The 21,311-nt window shown below is 41.3% G+C and overlaps 1 protein-coding gene across 3 annotated transcripts in view; it reads right to left on the bottom strand.

The window, feature by feature from the left end:
* kalrna (kalirin RhoGEF kinase a) overlaps window positions 1–21,311 on the bottom strand; it is a 152,918-nt gene that overhangs the window by 105,930 nt on the left and 25,677 nt on the right. Inside the window, exon 1 of one of the 3 annotated variants that reach the window (XM_085250371.1) lies at window positions 13,484–13,562. The exons of the other annotated variants lie outside the window; for them this stretch is intronic. Within the exon in view, the coding sequence (XP_085106497.1) occupies window positions 13,484–13,562 (79 nt within the window). Of the gene's footprint in view, window positions 1–13,483; window positions 13,563–21,311 lie in introns of those variants that run through there. 3 annotated transcript variants of the gene reach the window in all.

Raw genomic sequence — 21,311 nt, 5'->3', positions numbered from 1 at the left:
AAGCGTAACCATGAGTGTGCACTAATCACCTCACCAGGTAAGATTGTTCCTGGTTTTACTTTAACATCTTCAGTCTTTATATTGTTTGTTTTTATACTTTAAACAGAATCAGGAGGCTGAACAAATACATCAGCTGGCATGACGTTTGCACCTTTTGTGTAAAATAAATAAATGCACTCAGATTACTAAGACTGGGGTGTGTCAGCTTCATCATAGCAGGCTAACAGGCTCGTACTAAGCTGGCAGAAATGCTGCGTTAAGAAGATTACACAACATGTCCGTGAAAGGGCATTACTGCTATGTTAGACAGTTTAGTTTAATAGAGTGTCTGTTTTTATTAAGAGTGCTTAGCAGTAACAGAAGCAGTGATAGGCTGTGTGGTTATGGCTAATTAGTCGGCTTAAGGCAAGCTGGTCTACTGAAAACTACGATTTCAATGTGTCAGATAGATAAACATGTACGGAGGACCAAACAAGAACACCACATGATTTCCAAATACTGACAGACTGTTAGCATCGCAGACAGTGTTAGCCACTGATATTATAAATCAGCTTCTTTTCCACAACACATGGGTGTTTGTAACTTAGAGGAAACATAGATGTGTCAAACAATAACCTTATACAGGTGATCGCGTCAAGAAACAACTTGGCCAAGTTCTGTGAAGCTGAATGTCCTGTAATGAAGTCAGACCAAAACAGATGACTCTGGATTTATGTCTTTATATTCACAGGACTGGAACAGAAAAATAGGTTGTGCTCCAGGAAACGAGGCAAAGAAGAGAGAGAAGCGAGTGTGCTGCCAAGATCAGCAGCGTTTTCTTCAGACCGTTAAACATACAGCAGAGGAAGCCAGTGTGTGTAAGGACGTAACACTCATCTGTCCTTCTGAGGGGAAACACACAGGAACCTGTCAAATGTGCTGATGCTTTTCACTTTTCTTATGGGAGGAGATTTTGATCATTTGCTGAGCACATGATGGTGAGCGAGGGTTTCCTCGTCCGAGCAATCAAACAACCTTAGACACCTGTGATGGACGTCTTTACACAGAGCTGGCCCAACATTTATGTTCATGGTTACGTGATTATTTTTATGTAACACTTTCTCTTTTTGTTTCTTATCTTGCTTTAGTAAAAACTTTCAGACGGACAAATGTGACACGAGTGTCGAGTAACAACGTCCAACGTTGTTTGACATATAATTTGTGTAAATGATGATGTTTGCATTTTCTTAAACCTCTGTGCTGAATTAACTAAAGCATTGCTGTAAACTGAGTACATATGTGTGTTCATTTCTAAGTGATGTTTTTAGGATGTCCAGCAGACATGTGTGGGTTTAGGTCGGGGGTGATGTAGCTTGGCGTGTTTTTGGAGACATGATCACAAGATTACCTGACTGGTGGTATGCACGTGTGAGATGTCTAACCAGGAATCCCTAATTCAGAATCAGCATACTTTATTAATCGCTAAGGAAATGATGTGGCTTACAGTCGCTCCAAGACAGCAACAGTAACAGACTGAGCTGACTGCATAATACAATATGTTACAGATTTAACAGATAGCAGTAATCTATACAAATCACTCAATAATAAACATCAAATCAAATCAAATCAAATCACTTTTTATTGTCACATCACATGTGCAGGCACACTGGCACAGCACATGCGAGTGAAATTCTTGTGTGCGAGCCCCACAAGCAACAGAGATGTGCAAACACAACAACACAAACGAGCAACATACAAGAATGGCCAACCTGAAACTAATAAATATATGTACAATATATAATAGTATATGCATTTCTGGATGTGTATACTAAATATTTTCCTACGTGTGTGTGTGTGTGTGTGTGTGTGTGTGTGTGTGTGTGTGTGTGTGTGTGTGTATACACATTTTTACAAATTAAATAGTAAAAAAAAAAAAAATAAAAAATAATAATAATAATAATAATAATAATAAAATATATAAAATATACAGAGTTGAATATGTGCAAAACAAGTGGCATTTATATACAGTGTGGAGTGCATAATGTTGAAGTTCCAGTAGTGAAGCTGAGGTGTCTGTGAAGTGTTCAGCAGTCTGATGGCCTGGTGGAAGAAGCTGTCTCTCAGTCTGCTGGTACGGGACCGGATGCTGCAGAACCTCCTTCCTGATGGAAGCAGTCTGAACAGTTTATGGCTGGGGTGACTGGAGTCCTTGATGATCCTCCCCGCTTTCCTCAGGCACCGCTTCCTGTAGATGTCTTGGAGGGAGGGAAGCTCACCTCCAATTATCCGTTCAGAGCACCGCACTACTCGCTGGAGAGCTTTGCAGTTGTAGGCGGTGCTGTTGCCATACCAGGTGGTGATGCATCCAGTGAGGATGCTCTCAATGGCACAGCGATAGAAGGTCCTGAGGATGCGGGGGCTCATGCCGAATCTTTTCAGTCTCCTGAGAAAGAAGAGGCGCTGCTGCGCCTTCTTCACTGTTTTGTTTGTGTGTACTGACCACGTAAGATCCTCAGCCAGATGTACTCCAAGGAACCGGAAGGAAATATTCAATATGAATATTACAGAGGTGAGAATATATATGACTGACATTGACTCTAACCTGTGAACTTTGTCATTTGCTGTGTTACTGTAGAGCGTGTGCAGAAAGGTGTAACTATTGCAGTGTGTTAGATGGAGTTTACAGGGAGATGACCACAGTCAGGAATGATTTCCTGTGTCATTCAGTGGTGCATTGTGGGTAATCTCAGTCTGTCACTGAGCGTGCTCTTGAGCTGTTATATGGCCTAATCTTACCAAATATTTGTGCAAACGTTTGCATGAACACTGTGTCTCTGCCTCGCTGTGATCTAATAAAAATTATGGTTTGCAGAACAGTGTGTGGAGACGCTACAACCCCCCCCCCCCCCCCCCCAAACAAAGGTATTAAAATGAGAATGTAAAAAAACAAAAACAAAATTTTGCTGAAACAAACATGCCTTAGTTATTCAGATGTACTCCGTGCTTTGGCTGTCATACTATCATGTATTCTGGCTCTTCTGTAACTGCTGACACACACACACACACACACACACACACACACACACACACACACACACACACTAATACTATCTAACACTAATTGTATCACTTAAACCTGAATGGCTGAGGACTGCGACTGTGCAACAAATGAATGAAGTTTGCTAATAATAGTTATAATAATATAGATTTTGTAATTTCCTACTGAAAGTATCTAAAACAGACTAATAGCCTATTTCTTCAGCCTGAGAGTTCAACTCCACAGCTGTGCACAGCACTGTCGTTCTTATCCCTTTGCCAGCAGGACCCAAAGATGGGGGCTCACTTCACAACTGCAGAGAGCTTTTATTGTGAAATAACTAAAACTCACAGTTTGAGTAGTGCACCCAGCCTTAACTGTCATTACTGTGCTCATGTTAGCAGAAGCTTGCCCCTTGAGTTGGATCATCGTGTGTTATTTTGAACTACTTTGGATAAGCGTAGTTAACAAAGAACAAACTCTATGGCTGCTGCATTGCAAAGCAATACCTAATGTATGTAATTGCCTAAACTGCTGAAAAATGAGCACATGAAGGCAAAGAAAAACAATGCAGCAGTTGTGAACATGAATCTTCCACTCAGCTGTCTATAAAAGCGAGCGTGTGCAGCGAGTCAGCCTATCCAGCAGGCTCACAGAGACACACAGAAATCACCAATGCAATTAGACAGCACCTTAGACAAAAGATGTTATCCTCTGCGGCAGTTACTTTTTCAAAAGTAGCAACGACGTATGTACAAAAAGATGGGGAAAGAGAGACAGCTGCCAAGTACTGTGGTACAGTCCAATCCATCATGGAGGTACACTGGATGTGTTTCTTCTTCTATTCGGTGAATACGGACTTTATTTTGTGCATAAAACCAGTACATACTCAGCATCTTCTCTCTTTCTTTGGCCACATTCACCCATTTGTTTTTTATCCTGTGCCGTGAAACACTTTTGGGCAATGTGTTGGAGATTTATGTTGAATTCAAGGCAACAGATAATGAGCACAGCTACCACAGTGTCCTGCAGCAACGCGACACACTCTGGTTTGAACTTACTGGGACCATCAGAGCATGAAATTCAAACCAAAAGCTCTGCCCCAGGCTCTTAGGACTGGGTTTTGTTTCAACCAAGAGCTAAATACACACGTTTTCAGGAACTAGAAGTTGTTACATGTTTAATTAAGTCTCATATATTTTGGTTTTTGTTTTGGAAGCTTTTCTATGCAGGTGTTCCAAAAAGACAAAGATGATGACCAAAGAGTGTGACCTTGTACTATGTTGTTCATGTCACTATCAGTCTGAGTAGGTGCAGAACAACAAGTGTGAAAATGAACCATAAGTGTCGGGCATGGTTGGTTTGATGGTGGCTCGTCTTCATGCTTTCAGTCTGTCACACACCTTTAATCTAACGTGAGTTTTCCTCATCTCATGTCATTCTATGGTAGTGACACAGCTGTGGTTACAGAAGCATGTGGCTGTTTAATATGCATTTATGTGTGCATGTGTGCGTCCTTACAGTTACACTGAAATTATCCAGAAACCACCTGAAACATTTGCTAGCTGCTACTAATGGAAGAAGATGTGTGCGTTGTGTTTAAGTTAAGTGAACTGAAATTTCAATTTGAAGGGCAGGCACAGCACAACAAAGTAGGGCTGTTCGATATAACGATATATATCAGATGACAATATAAAAACGTCTATCGTTTCATTTTACGCTATCATTTGTTTCGTGGTGTCGCAAAATAAACTGTTTACAGCAATATTTTTCATGTTCTGATGTCACTGTAGTTATTATTAATTTCGTAAAGTTCAATCTTTCTCTTATATTTAATATAACCACACTACGGACGGACAAGCGACTGTTTTGTTAATGGGTTGTCGTTAGCAACAGCGACGGTAACACCATTGCGTGTTCCACATAAACCTTTCACAATAAAGCTCAAGATCCTGTTGAGACTTTTCAAAATAAACTGAATCACCTGAAAGATGCAGATTATTTACGGACGAGAAGTAAAAAACGAGACGGCGGCCGTTACAACTTATGTCAAAAAATGTATCGTTTCATGCGTCGGTTAAAACACTCGACTCCAGCTACACGACGCCCAGCAGGAAACACTTCACCTGCCCGAGATTCACAGAGTTTACAGAAAATGTTACATTTTTGTGATTTATATCGTTATCGGACGATAGATGTTTTATATCGGGATATGAGATTTTGGTCATCCCTACAACAAAGTCTGCATTTAAAAAAGGACTGTATTGAATTAATATACGAACCTTGGCAAAAACTCAAATGTTGATGAAGGGTACTCAGCTTCAGATAGAACGAGATACAAAGCATTGAAACACATTAAGACAAACTTAATGAACATTTGGACCCAGAAGCAGGGTTCATCATCACTTAACAACCGGATTAGAGGAAACTGACCAACACCCCCCATGCACACACACACACACACACACACACACACTTTTTCAAAGCATTCTGTTGCTGCTGCCAAAATTTATGGATTAAACTTGGAAGGCTATGTTGGTGATAATTGCTCATCTGGCAAGATGCTAATTTGTGACTGTGACTCCACCTTTCATTAAAAAGGCACCCACTTCAGGGCTGGGCGATATGGCCTGAAATCCATATTGCAGCATAATGTGAAGAATGTGCGGTAATGATATATATTGCCATATATTCTTTTCTTCTGTATACCGTATCTTCAGGTCCCAAAAGTCACACAAACACTGCAGCATCACTGAGAGTTAAAAACTGTCTAAATTCTTTCATCTTTAATAAAATGATCAGCGTTGCTGCTTTACCAGGTGTAACTATGAAGTTTAACATCCAGGCATCCATGAAAACAGGATTTATTAAATATAACAGAGTTAGAAGTTAGCAGGAAGTTAGCTCGCTAGCTTCCACCTAAACTTGATATAGCATGTTCTGACTGAGAGATTTCTGAAAAATTCAAACGTACAGCTCTGCTGTCACTTCCAACATAAATGAAGACAGAAAACTAAACAGCAGTGACGTTTGTAGGGTTACTGAAGTTGGGCTAGCTGGTATATAATGATGTGCTATGTGACCGCTAGCAAAACAGCTATGTTAGCATAACATAAACACAGTGAAGCTGGAGGATGAACGCTAACTTTTTTCCACTCGATAAAAGTTAACGTGAGGGTTCCTGATGGTTAGGCACAAATGCAATCTCATGGCAGGATGCTGTAAACAGACCAAACTCCAGTCAGGAGAACAACTGAGATAATCCATCCACAACACAAAGTTAGTCATTAATATACTGCAACAACATGGGAATAGAGCCGCTGTGAGAGAATTCAACATTAAGGAATCAATGTTACGGAAGTGGAGGAAGCGCAGTTTTTGGCTTTCCTCATATTCCAAAACGTGCTTCGTCTCTTCCCTATTACTGTCGTGTGGCATATTTTGCAGATGATGTTTTGCTGCTTAACATCTGACTGCTTAAACCCAAACCAGGTGCATATGACTGACGTTGCACCGGTCTTCTTTATGAGCGCCTCCTCCTCCTCCCCACATGTTAGCTCAATGCTTGCAGCCGCTGCGATGCTTTCGATCAAAACAGGCTCAACTTGATGACACCATCAACATGCGCTACCACTACCGTTTACGGTTTATACCAGCGGTCTCCAACCTTTTTTGCGCCACGGACCGGTTTATGCCCGACAATATTTTCACGAACCGGCCTTTAAGGTGTCGCGGATAAATACAACAAAATAAAACCAGTACTGGTACCGAAAAAAAGAAGATTTATTCATAACACACGTGAAAAGACCCAGGAAAACCGAGTAAATGATAAAAACCCGAAAACCATACATTTCACACCTTAGTCTCAACTCTCGCGGCCCGGTACCAAATGACTCACGGTACCGGTCCGAGGCCCGGGAGTTGGGGACCACTGGTTTATACCATAGTTTAGATTGTATAAATCTAAACTATGGCTCTGTCTTCTTGGAGGCTTTGTGACATTCCTCTGACTGAGGAAAGAAGAGTTGTGAGAGTTTTGTGTCTCCTGGTTGATTTGGTGTGTGTTCACGTTCACCTCTTTTTGTGTGTGTGTGTGTCTGTGGATTTATTTCTGCAAGTGAAAGAATGAGTTTGTAAAGCATTTAAAGTCATTTTCTATTGAAAGTATCTAGACGATGATTCTTGCAGCCCTACTTTGGTTCATGTATTTAACCAGTAGTCATGGTTGCCAGGCAGGTAACCAGGAAGACACTAAAAACTTGCCAGCACACATGAAACAGGAACTATGCACATATGGAAAAAAATACACAGGTTCCATCATGAAACATGCTTCACTACAGTGTTCAACGTCACACAGCCAGGAAGTGATGTCACTGGTCTATTCTTAACACACACACACACACACAGGCATAGCTGGACTCTTCCAGATGTTTAGATGTTAAAGGTCAACATGCAGCACAGTTGAAAATCTTCATACTGTTTCCTTCACCATGCACACATGACGTGGACTAAACCAACTCACAGGCAGCTTCACAGTAAGCACTGATTACTGAAATGTAGCAGCGATATCAGCATTCAGACACTTACAGCTTTAAGTCTGTTCACGTAGTAACTGTCCAGACAGTCTCAGCAAACAGTGAAGGTGACACAGAGGATGCTTTCAGGGACCACAGTACAATGACCGTTCATTTCAGTTATTACACCAAACAGGCTCATTTCCCAGATGAGCACAGGAGCCTGATGTGTATCAGGACGACAGCCTGTATGCGTGCTCTAATAGTTTTAAATAACAATCAGCCAGTTCAACAGCTTTATGCAAAACCTGTCATGTGCACGACTGTGAAAGGCCGTAGTATAACACGCATTCACATACACGCTGAGTTTGTGTGTCTTCACAACAGGTGAAGCTATCAGCACTCTGGCAACAGCTGCCTCAGCTTCACGTGTTGCCACAGCGACACATGGTGGTGTCTATCGTGTTTAATGCCGCTACGCTTACATGTGAAACTTATGCAACGTGAAACTGAATCCCTAAAAGTTCGGCTGAGCAGTAATTATCCCTTTTCCAAATCAATCAGTTGGCATTCTAACCATCAGATGAAAGTCCCATTTCCATCCTGTCACGCTGGCATGTGTTCGCTGGCAGGATTGGGTTACATCAGCTGTTTGGATCTATTTGTCCATTTGTGTTAAAGTCCTTAACAAGCTCTTGGCATAAAGTTTCCAAGCGACAGGGATGTCTTAGGAAGTAGAGCTCTCAGTGATGTGTCACATAGGTACTCTGGAAGAAATAAGGCTGCACAAGGCTGTGAGCCGAATCAGGTCAACAACACATTCACAAGTCATTGGGGGTCCTTTTGTCCCTCTTTGGGGGGTCACTCCCACTGGGTTTAAATCTGGGACTCTCCGCCATTTGACCTTAGAACTGAAGAAGCTTCTTGGATGAGAGGTGAAACGTCTTCAAGCAACTTAAAGAAGTCCAGACGCTTTTCTTTGCAAGCTCCTTTGACTATGATGACCTGGATGACTGAGAACCTTCACAGACACAACGCATTCACAAAGATTCTGCTACAAAGATGTTAGATCACCGTTTGAGGTTATAAGGGCCGTTTGAGGCTTTATTTTTTTTCCTGAGCTGTGATACACTTTGGATTCTAGCCAATCATTTTACATTTCCGAGGACAGTAGGCGGGCCCAGGTACGTACGTTCTTTTAGAGCAGAGCTACAGATTAAAAATGCCCAAGGCGAAGCGGTCAAAAGTCTGGCTGTACTTCACAGCAAAAGATGCAAACTCAGCAGCCTGCAACAAGTGCTTTAAGCTGATACTGTGATACTGTCAAAGGAGGTAACACCTCGAATCTGATGAAACACCTGGCGACGCATAGCGTTTTTTTAAAAGCCGAGAAATGCACCGAGTTAGCAACATCCCCCAAGAACCCGAAGAGGAGAGTCCTGGCCCCTAGCCCTGCCAGTGTAGCAGAAATGATGAGGATGATGATGCAGCAGCAGCCGTTCTTCTCTGCGTGAGTAGCTTAATGTTGTTCGTGTGTAATTTACGTTGAGTAGGCTAACCACGTTATTACATTAATGCATGTAAGGTGAACTAGCAAACAGCGTCGTAGTTACATGCGGCTGTCTTCTTGTTTGATAGAGTGAAACCATATATGCCCTATAGCTGCAGGAAAGGCTATCATTGGTATCTTTTTACAAAAAAACAGCTAAACATGAGAGGTTTTAGGACAAAGTTTGTGTTTTTCATTGTTTAAGCACCGGTTCCAACCAAAGCAGGTATGTTGTATCAACAGAAAAGGCTAACTTGGTTATCATTTTGCAGAAAAAAAGAGACTACTAAAAATAAAAACCGGCACCGTTTCAAAAGTACCGGTTTGCAATGTTCCCTGTAATGTTTCATGTGTCTCCCTGAGCGTCCCTTGGACCACTGTGAGCGACAGCAGACGTGTGCACTGTGGTCACGCCAGCATCGAATCATCCAAGTTACATGTTTATTAAAGTAATCAAATTACAGCATTTATGTTAGACTACTTTTAATTAACTGCTTTAGCCCACTTACAATGAAAATTTAAAACAATCTTGTTCATGACCTGTGTAGCATGTTAACACTATTGGAAGTAAAAATAACTTGAACTTCAATTTTGAAAACACAACTTTCTTTTTTTTGTATAAAGCTCTGACTTGTATTATGAGTCTGTGGTCTGGAAGAGAGTCTGTAACTCTGTCTGCAAAATATAATATATAATGACCAATGTTGGGTAATTAATTATATAGTTACTTCTTCAAAAAAGAAACTGAGTTTTGCAAACAACAAAGTTTTTTGCAGCTGTTTACCTAAAAATGCAGCCAAGGCGTTTTTTAAAATAAACATTTCAAACTATTTACAGAACAATCAGCTGTTCTGCATCAAATCTGATGCCACACAAATTATTTGTGCTGCTCCAAAAATAATTTCTGTCCACTATGAGACACCGATGAAACACCGGTGTCGGCACATGAGGAATGCTGAACATTTGCCTGTTTAAATCATGAGACCAGTCACTACACAGAGATGTGCTTCTGAATGTGGACGATGTGTCTTCTGCTGCAGTGATGCAGTTCTGCTTGTGTTGTGATGTAAACAACTGATTGATCTAAACTCTTTAAACGTCAAAATTGATCATTAGATTTTTTATGACACAGCAGCGGTGAGTGTTCCCACCTTCTGCTCTTTGTAACTTAACGCGATCTTTCCGTTTTCGAGTTTTGGACATGATTTTGGAGGATATCTTCGCAGTAGCCATTGACCGCAAAGAAAAGCTACCGGAAATGCACAACCCCACATCCGGTCTCAAACCAGGAAGTTAGCATTTTCTCGTGCACAGGGTCAATTCAGGTTTTATTTTTTTTATTTTAACGCAGATTTTTTCTGCGCAGAGACCGTGGCAGCAGTGCGCAGCTTAGAGGGAACATTGCCGGTTTGGCACTGGTATCGGATAAAACCTAAACGATACCCATCCCCACTGTAAGGGTTTTTTAGTTAGAGCAAACACACCATACTGTACTTAGACAGACTGACCTTCATGTTTGTGCACCATATTTATGCAACTGTGTTACCAAAGATCACATTTTTGATATTTTTCAAACACTTTATGCACAACATGCAGTAGAACTCTTTGAGTCCCACTAATCTTGTGGTAGTATTACACATTGTTAGCAGAAAGTGGTAAGAGTAATGCTAATACAAAACTAAAAACAACATATCAGGTCGGTGTGAATCAGAATAAACTCAGAGCACATAGTACTGATTGGTGAAACTGAGTTTACAAGACTCACTTTTTGGTATTTGGCTCTACTGATATTAGTACGTGATATATAAATGGCTTAGCAGATACAGTAGACAAAACCCATCATATCAGTATCATGGTTCTGTCCAGTTTTTCCCATATGTGCTGAAAACTCCATTACACAGACACCTATTTCACATTTCAATAATATCTTATGTACGCATTTCGCATCTAGATTAACAGTTCAGTGCGTCTAGAGGCACTGTTAATTTACAAAGTTGTTAGACTCTAAGAAGGCTGTCCTTCCACCTGTGTTCCTGCCAGCCTATATTCCTGTGCCATCAATCTACTAATGATCCATCTTCAGCTTTTCCTTTTCAGGGTCGCTGGAGCCTATCCCAGCTGTCATAGGGCGAGAGGCGGGGTCCACCCTGGACAGATCGCCAGTCTGTCGCAGGGCCAACACACAGGGACAGACAACCATTCACACCTAGTGGCAATTTGGATTATCCAATTAACCTATCCCCACAAGCTGCATGTCTTTGGACGGCGGGAGGAAGCCGGAGTACCCGGAGAGAACCCACGCAAACACGGGGAGAACATGCAAACTCCACACAGAAAGACCCCGGCCTGATGGTGGAATTGAACTCTTGCTGTGCGGCAACAGTGCTAACCACTGTGCCACCGTGCTGCCCGTGTGTGGTTATTCGTGGCTGCTTTCATTTTGTGTTGTAACAGGCTGAATCATCATTTTGGGTTTGTGACTGTTGTACTCCTTTGTGTTGGTCACATGGTACTTTTTGTGTGTGTTCAGTGTGGTAACTTCAGATCCTCATGTAGGGGCATCCATGCTTAAAGATGCCAACTAAAGAAATGTGAGTATTTAGTACTAAGGAGAGCTGGTAATAAAGTGCTCAAGCTTATTTTTGAGGGATGAAGGCTTCAGAGGGGCTTTTAATAAATTTAGGGGTCCTAGAGGAACCCTTTTGAGGGAGGAGGTGTTACGTCCCTCTGCAGCCCCTAATCTCCTCAATGTTTCCAGCTGGTGCTAATTGGCCACCTAGTCAGGTGTGGATAAAAGCATACCTGAGGCAAGCTCCCAGAGAGTTCACTTGTCTTTGCCTTGGTGGCATCAGCCATTTTAGCCAACCTGGTTTTCCATTTTAAGATAAAACCTCTTCTCACCCATACTCTGGTATTCGTCTCCTTTTTTTTTATGTTGCGGCTTTGAGCCGGGTCGTAACAACATCAAAACCAAGCTGTAGCCTCCAAGGTGGAACAATAAAACCAAAACATTAGCACCAACAACTGCAGTTCCTCTAGCAGCCACTTGAGGCTGGCTTTAAAACCAAGTGAGTCCCCATGGACTCCAGAAATGACAGCGTCCTAAACTGAAACATAGCATGTTTGAACCTGATGTTAAAACAATTCAAGTCTCTGTAGCTACACATATAGAAAGTTTCATAACCTACATTTGCATGAAAGCCCTCTGCAGGATGAACAGGTGAGTTTGCGGCACTGTGATGGATTTACAGTAAATAGCAGAGTGTGACTGCTGCACAGTGACTGTGGTGCTTATGGTCATAGTTGGGTTACATCAAGTGTAGCAGAGATTCATATGAAGTTAAGCTGATGATGCTCAGATGCACTGACTGAATTCCACTTTCATACCAACTTTATTTCCCACCCTGAGCCACAACAGCTGATTTTGGGGTTCCACACCTGCTGGATCCACTTTAACTCGTCCCTTCTCATTTTCCTGTTAGAGCTAAAGTCACCCTCTACAGTGGAGCAGCAGAAAATACAGATCATTTTGATTTTCCTTCTTTTTTTTCTGCTCATCTTCTACTTAATAGAGTCAAGCTGAGTGCCTTCATTGGAATTAAAATTAAGAGTCAAATAAAGTTTGTATTCAAATCTACTCATATTATTATTACATTAATATAGCACAAGGTTCAGGTAGCTTTGCATAGAAATAGGTGGTAGAAATGTTCTTCAAGGAGCTACTTTCACTTTCTTACTCTGAGTCAGTACGTTTTCACTTTTACTCAAGTAAAGTAGTTGAATCAGTACTTCAACTTGAGTATTTTTTAACACTAGTATCTGTACTTCAGCACAAGTACACCATGTCTGTAGCTGTGCTGAAGAGGACCTCTCCATTGCCCTTGTAGTTAATTCTATCATTTAGCGCCACTTCCCAATATCATCACGTTTGGCTTCATAATCCCAAACACTGTGGTGTCGTATTCATTATATTCATTTTCTAGTTAAAACCAACATAATAATGTTTGAGGAATGGCAACATTTATAGTACTTTGTGCAGGTTTTCCCACTATTGGTTCCTCATAAGCTCCTGTGGAAACAGTTTGTATGAAATACAGTTATTATCATGTTATTATTGACTAATGTCCTTCTTGTTTGACTATAAATCGTCTGTTCTGAGATAAGTTTTACCAAAGTGACACTTTGGCACAATTTGAAAATGTATGAACTTGTGATGAAGGTCATGTATGAATGGTTCTTCTTTCACAGGCAATTCTAATTGAAATCAGAGCTGTCTGATTTATACCACAGCATTCAATAGTTGTGTAATTTCACTGTAATGTCACGTGCCCTGCTGCTCCATAACTAACAGCATTACACTGAACATAAATCACTTATTGTTGTCTCATTATTTCAACAGATTACCTGCGTAAAACAGAGCAGGGTAGGTTTCCAGCGCGAGCCTCTCACATACGCACACATGTGCATTTGAACACAAGCACATATTAATGGCCTCGCCTCCAGTGTTCCCTGCAGAGGAAAACCACATCCATCAGTCCTCCAACACAAACCACACACTGCTCTCTCATAACTATGCTCAGAGCAGAGTGAGAGCTAGTACAAGCTAAGTGCTTTCCAGCCACCACACTCAGGTCGCACTAAGACAGAAGCAGGAGATGATGTATTCTCCACAGGGACGCTGCTGCTCGGTAAGGGACAGCTGCTGGAAAAAAGCAAGAAACGTGATTAATAGAGTGTTGTTTTGTTTCTTTGTTTTTATCTGAATAACCTTTGTTTCCACTTGGGCAACATGTTTCAAGTAAAAGAAATATGTATGATCACATTTCTGTCAGTGTTTGTCTTGCAAGGTATCTGCAGCTGAGCAGCTTCCAACTATCTTGGGTGAATAGACTTTAGAAAGTTCACTTGGAGGCTTTAAATCTGTCCAAGCAGGAAAGACATCTTCACCTCAATGACTCCTGATGGTTTTACACTCGTGTTATGACGACACTGTACTTCATTGTTTCCAGTGGCTTCTGCCAGGCCGTGGCAGTTTATCGGTGTTTCACACAAACAACACACTAGAATAAGTACCCGTGTGGACGGGACGAACGAGGCATCCAACCAGGCACAGAGGACAGAAATGAGGACGAGACGATACTGTGTGTGTGAATCCTCTGATTTCTATGATAAAAATTGGTGCTTTTCTTGATGTAGCTGGAGGTAAGCAGGAAGTTTTGTCAGGTAAGTTTTAGCCATCAGTCAGGTAGCACAATACTTGTGTAAACGTAACTGGCAATGCTCACAATGCTCTCATATTAGCTGCCAACCTACTTATTTAATCCTGCTTGGATACGTCCACAGTGGAAACTTTCCTTTTTGCTATGTATTAACAGACCTCTCTGCATTGAATCATATCTGTTATTAACCTCTGTCTCTCTTCCACAGCATGTCTTTATCCTGTCTTCCTTCTCTCACCCCAACCAATCACAGCAGATGGCCCCGCCCCTCCCTGAGCCTGGTTCTGCCGGAGGTTTCTTCCTGTTAAAAGGGAGTTTTTCCTTCCCACTGTCGCCAAAGTGCTGCTCATAGGGGGTCATACGGGTTTTTCTCTGTATGTATAATTGTAGGGTCTACTTTACAATATAAAGCACCTTGAGGCGACTGTTGTTGTGATTTGGCGCTGTGTAAATAAAACTGAATTGAATAGAATTGTTATAATTCAATAAATCTGTGTTTGTCTGTTCATTGCATTTTTCAAGCAGCATTTCTCTGATTTATTTCAAAGTTGGTGGAAATATTGCTTTAAACACAAATATGTACACTGTTGAGTTTGAGTTTGTATCAGTGAAAAGCTAAATGTCTTCTGTTTTTTATGCTGACCCTGCAGTGACTACTTCCTGTTCAACTCTGCTGTGTGTGTGTGTGTGTGTGTGTGTGTGTGTGTGTGTGTGTGTGTGTGTGTGTGTGTGTGTGTGTGTGTGAGAGAGAGGTGCCAGCAGAGACTTTACAGAAGAAACAGGTCATAATTGTTATTGTTACATATCAATATAGAATCTGTTGACCCACCTCGACAGAGAGGCAGTCGTGTCTGCCTGTTCATCAGTCTAATCATTCCTGATTTCTTTCCTGCTGACTGAGTCCACCATGATAACAAAAACCTTTTCCTCCTCCTAAAGTCTCAAGGCTGTCAGTAACACACGTGCATCCTTGGTTAGAAGGCCATAAAAACAAAATACTCACATCTACTAAGGAAATTATGTAAGAGCTTGAATATGTTCGTCCTTGCATGTATTTACCCTCAAAAAGCAGTTTCATGTGTGTCACGCTTGTGTGTGTCCTTCCTTCATGAAGGTTTCTTTGGCTGTTGAATTATTTGCATTTTTACTTTGCTTGATCACATCACAGAGACTCTGCGAGGCAGCACCACGTGGTCGTACTCGAGGCGCACACAGCGGTCTGTTACTGCAGTATTAGCTTGATAATAAACTGACTGCATATTTTATTTTTCTCTCATCCATCGACACCATCTGACTCATTTGAGATGAACCAATCACATCAAAGCGTCTGTTTGAGGGTGATGACATCATCTGTGGTGCATGCCAAACGCATGCAGCGATGCCATCTGGAGGGTGCTGACTCAGCACAACACTCACACACACGTCTGATCACTCCAGCTCACACACTCGTGCACGGTAGTCAACGACACTAAAAACCAATTTGTCTGATCTGGTTCTGGTAGGATCCACGGAGGTTTCTGCCTACACGGGACACTTTGTCAGCACTAACAGCATTTTATTCAATTTAAGAGAGCGTATCTTCCAAAGAACAGCATCACATTTACAACCTTTACAAGGACTTTTACCTCAGATTAGAGCCAGGAGTGTTTTTGGTTTTCCCACATTACTCAGCACACACACACACACACACACACACACACACACACACACACATTTGTGAAATATGTTCTGGGACCTTCAGGATTCCAAGCACAAGCGTGAGAAGCATGAGGGCTGCGGTCTGTATGAAGCAGGATCCTGTCTTATTCAGTTAACTGCAGAATTAAACACTCAGTAGCACAGGAACAGAGCGGGAGGGAGAGAGAGAGCCAGGGACAACAATGTCACATTAGAAAGGTATAGTAATCATCCACAACTATTTTCAGTTGCAGATGATAAAGGATTCAGAAAGTTTATTCATGCAGGTCCATATGACAGAGAATATGCAACTTCTTTTTGTTTTCATATTATAATTTATATTTAATTGTGTTGTGGTTTGCAGTGTTTTGTGTTGTTTCACTTTAAATATGTTGAAAAGGAAAAAGCTGAAAATTTAAATAGTTAAAAATTGAACTGTGACTAGTTGGTTTTTGTATTACATGATTTGTTTATTACATTTTATGTGGAGTGAATGAATAAAAGTATATTTACGGTGGCCCCTAGACACACAGCATGTACAAACACAACAGGAGTGCTCCAGGATGCTAGGGTGCAGTGTTGAGCTTTGGTTCCCTCATGGCTACACAAGCCAGCAAGTACCAACGACTGGATTTGGTGTGTGGTAGTAACAAGTGAATGAACTTTTTTTTTTTTATTATTTGAATATATATGAGTGCCTGTGTATAAATACACAAACAATACACATATGCTTTCAGTTGTGTAATTTAAGTGATCTAGGTAGCTCTGTTTCGAAGTTCAGTTAATGCTAGAAATGTGCTTTGGAGTTTGTACGTGTTTTGTCTCTAGGGGCCACCGTAAATATTTATATATAAACATTAGGGGTGCAACGATACTTGTATCGATATTGAACTGTTTGATACAGTGCTTTCGGTTCGGTACGCATATGTATCGTCGAGCACAGATCCACCGAGTGCAGATCCACTGAGCGCAGGGCAAGCTAGCAAGACAGAAGCTAAGCTCGTTGCAACATGGCAAATTGAACCTCCTCCACCCTCATTCAGATCTGGCGTTTGGAATTATTTTGGTTTTCATGTGACGTATGACCCTGAAGGTAAGCGAGTCATGGACTAAAGTAAAACAGTATGTGCCATGCAATGCTCAATTACATGGGTGGGAGCTAGTGTGTTAGCGCAGTTAGCTCGTTAACGTGTTGACGCCGTCCAGCCCCACGCACGGGGCGATCCGCGGTAGCTCGTTAACGGAGATTTGCCGTGTTGTGGCATTAACGTCATTTCAGATTAACGCTGACAGCACTAGTGGGAACACAACGAATATGACTGCACATTTACTCCGACAGCATCCTAGTGCAAAGACAAGAGGAAGCAGACAAAAACAACAAGCACGCATGCTACAAACTTTACCCGAGTCATTTAGACAGCCGTTAGCACAGGATTCTCCTTATGTTTAATGATGATATGTTTAATATGCTGCTGAGAATATAGCCCAGAAGAAGCGTATAGTATAGCTTTTATTTTGGAAAGAGCCATTTCTCTGTAATAAACTCTCTTTTCCAAAGATGAGTGATTTCTCAAGCAGATAGATTTATTACTTTGTTGTTTCAGCAGCATTAAATTTAAAAACTGTACTTTTGAGTTAAAATATATATTCATAATTTTAATAAATGACAAATTGAAAAGGCATGAACATTTTTTGTATCGAAAAAATACCGAACCGTGACACCAAAGTACCGAACCGAACCGTGAATTTTGTGTATTGTTGCACCCCTAATATATATATATATATATATATATATATATATATATATATATATATATAAAGGCACTTTTTTTTACATTAGTAATTCCTTTTGTGCATAATTTTATATTATTATTAATAATAAATTAATTAAAGCAACAAAACCACCTGAAGACCCGGTTCGGAGCCGAAAGAGCCGGTTCTTTAAAAAGAGCCAGAAATCCCATCACTACTCGTTTGAGTTTTAGACAAAATGGATTCTAGGATATTGCATTTCGTCAAGTGCAAAAACTGAGGGGGGGCTGCTGTTGTGTGTGTGTGGATAATAGCAAACACTGAAATACAGTTTTTGCACGCAGCAATGAATTTGTTCACTCAAATTTAGCTTTTCTTCGCTCAAAATAAATTTCTCCTCAAAATGCAACACTGCAATATTTGTTTTTATGTGCGCTCAGAATAGTGGCACAAAAATAACGCCATACAAGTTGTGTAAAAGTGCTTTGAGTGCTCAGAGTAGAGAAGCTTTATATAAGAAGCAGTCCGTTTGCTGTGCTTCTGGATCTATGTTAATGTCAGCTAGGAGGAATCAGCGTCAATCAGAGAGAAATAAACAGTTTTTAGATAGAAATAATGTTGTTAACCTGTTCAATCAAAATTATAACATTACAGATGAGCAGTGCTCTCTTGTTTAATTATGAGCCAGAGCCACTGCCTGCCATTTTAATAATAACAGATGGCTGGTGTGACTTTTACACACAGGTACCTTTAGCTGCTGCCAAAGGTACCTGACGCAGCCAAATGTTTGATTTAGCAAAGGCTTTATTCTAAATCCAGTCTTAGGATGTGCACCAGGAGCACAGTAGCTGTTAGAAGGTGCTGTTGTAGTTGAGCAGCTAATCTAAGAGCTTGGAAAGAAAAGCGACTGGACATTTTTAAGTTTCTTGAAAAGTTTCTTCAGTTCTAAGATCAAACGCTGATGAGACCCAGGTATCTCAGCCCCGGTGGGAGCTGTCCCTTCACAGGGTTGATGACCCTCATCACATGAACCAGTCTGAGACATTTCCTCACCCTGTCACGTGACGCATTGAGATCAGCTGACTCAAGACATGTTAACATTTAAATCAGGACATTTACTGGCTTCTCAAATTTCCTTATGATGTGTTGTTCAGTGTTGTGCAGGTCAGCTACTCCAGCTGCTGACGAGGGAAGGTTTGTGTGTCTGCCTGTTTGCAGCAGTGCTGTGTGAAGTTGTGTGTCAGCTGGGGGAAGCAGACAGCAGTCTGATACTGTTGAAAATGTGTATCTAATCCATTTTTGTTTGTAATATCGGTTAGTGTCTGAAAAGCTGTAACTCTGCTGTGTAAGTGAACAGACGTATGCAGCGCTATCAGATACCTGAGTATGTGATGAATTGTAATTGAGTATTTCTTTAAATTATGTTTCCGTTTGTGTTTTTATTCTTTAAAGTGGAGTCCTCCTGAAAGAGCAAACTGTACAAATAGGTGTTGCATTTGAGCATCATATGTAAAGCTTATAGAAGATGCTGTAAAATTGGAGCCAAAATGAAAATATCAGGAGATAAATTTGAATTGAAGAATTTATATTTCTTACTGATGCACATAAAGGAAACACAAAGACATTACATGCTATTGAAAACGTTACTGTCTGTGTACTCGTGTCTGAGGGATCTTTCAGATATGGTAACACTTTCCTGCAGAATGATTGGTCAGGAGGCGATGATTCAAGACCACTGAACACAACATTTGCAGCCTATTCCTGTGGTGATATAGGCCAGTGAGAAGTGATCGACCTGTATTGTAGAGGACCCCCCCTGCTCAGCGCAAAGCACAAGGCTCACGTGCGGAGTGAAGCGGAAAAAAGTGCGAGAGAGAGGGTGAGAGAAAGGAAAAAAAAAAAAAAACACGGCTCGCAATAAGGAGACAGCTCGCGTCATTCACGTCAAAGATCCGGCTCTAAGAGCCATTTCGTTTGCAACCGACACATCACTACAAACGAGGCAGTGGCGGAGGAACACAGAGGGGCGGAGTTTGAAATATTACTCTGTCTGGGTCACAAAATAAACTTTTAAGATATTTTCATGTGAGAATGTTTCTGTGTAAACTTCAAATATCTGCTCGATTCATCAAGACATCACATATTTGCATAAGTGCTCTAACGTTTTCAAACCCACTCAGAAAAGTTACCCACCAGCTGACTCGGGTTAAACATAATATATAAAGCTGAACTGACAAAAAATCACCGACTACACCACCAGGTATTACAGGAAAAACCATAAAGCCTTTGAACTACAACAAACGCTGTTGTGACAGTGATGTACAGTCTTGTTGGTATATATGTATGATTTGTATCACCTTCATGTATCCACACCGATATCATGACCAGCAGCTTTTACAGCTGTGGCTCCAGCAAACATCAGCTGATACTAGAAATTAATATTAAATAAATGCTAACAACAGCTGATCAAGCTTAAACGTGCTGCTGTTTAACGCGACATCCGCTGGTTTCCTCTTTCTGGCGCAAAGTGGGAGATAAACAAACAAGAGAGACGATCAGCTGATCATTGATCAGTTTCATAATTGAAGTAGCAACAGGAGAGGAGAGAATGAGAGGAGAAGAGGCAGCTGACAGCATAAAGACAGAATAACTCCAGCTTTGTGTCTTTTTCATTGTAGCTGAAGTCCGGGACGAATCGCGTCAGTAAAGAGTTGAGCGTGCACGGGCAGAAATATTGAGAGCGTGAGCAAGTGCAAAACCTGAGCGAGAGGGGCTGCTGTTGTGTGTGTGTGTGTGTGTGTGTGTGTGTGTGTGTGGATAATAGCAAACACTGAAATACATTTTTTGCACGCAGCAATGAATTTTGTTCACTCAAATTTAGCTTTTCTTAGCTCAAAATAAATTTCTCCACAAAATGCAACACTTGCACCTGCAATTTATTTTTACGTGCGCTCAGAATAGTGGCACAAAAATAACGCCATAAACTTGTTCATTCACCCAATCACACCTGCACTTTCTCCTAAGCTGTTCGCTAAGTGCTTCCTATCTAACATTCATGCTCTGATGGATACATCGGAGAGCAACATGGGGTTAGTATTTTGCCCAAGGACATGCAGAAACTGGGATCGAACCACCAATCAGTAGGTGACCTGCTCTATCACCTGAGCTATAGTCTGTCACGGCTGGCGGGGTGAGCCGTGCGGTGTTGGAGGAAAAGGAGGACCCAAAATGCGGCAGTGACTGATGATTCGAGTGACGTTTATTTACAAGTGGTGGAGTGGCAAAAACAGGCAGTGAGGCATGACAAAACAACTGAAGAAACCTAAACTGGGAGAACTAAATGACAAACCTGAGAGCATACAAAAGGGGTGCGGGGCAGAGAGCCACAGCGACAGGAACGAAACACCATAGAACACAGACGAGCCGACGACGAACACAGACCGACACCCACTAAATATACACACACAAGGTAATCGGGTAATCGCACACAGGAGGGAAGAACAGCTGATCTGAATACACATGATGACTGGAGGACACAAGCTGAACACAATGACAACAGACACAGACCTTCAGAATAGAACAGG

The sequence above is a fragment of the Mchenga conophoros genome, linkage group LG16 (assembly GCF_057382185.1).
Source record: "Mchenga conophoros isolate Kocher_MC1m ecotype Shallow Benthic linkage group LG16, M_conophoros_male_GT1.1, whole genome shotgun sequence".
Lineage (NCBI taxonomy): Eukaryota > Metazoa > Chordata > Actinopteri > Cichliformes > Cichlidae > Mchenga > Mchenga conophoros.
The sequence above is the reverse complement of the archived record's forward strand: the minus strand, read 5'-3'. Positions and strand labels throughout refer to the sequence as shown.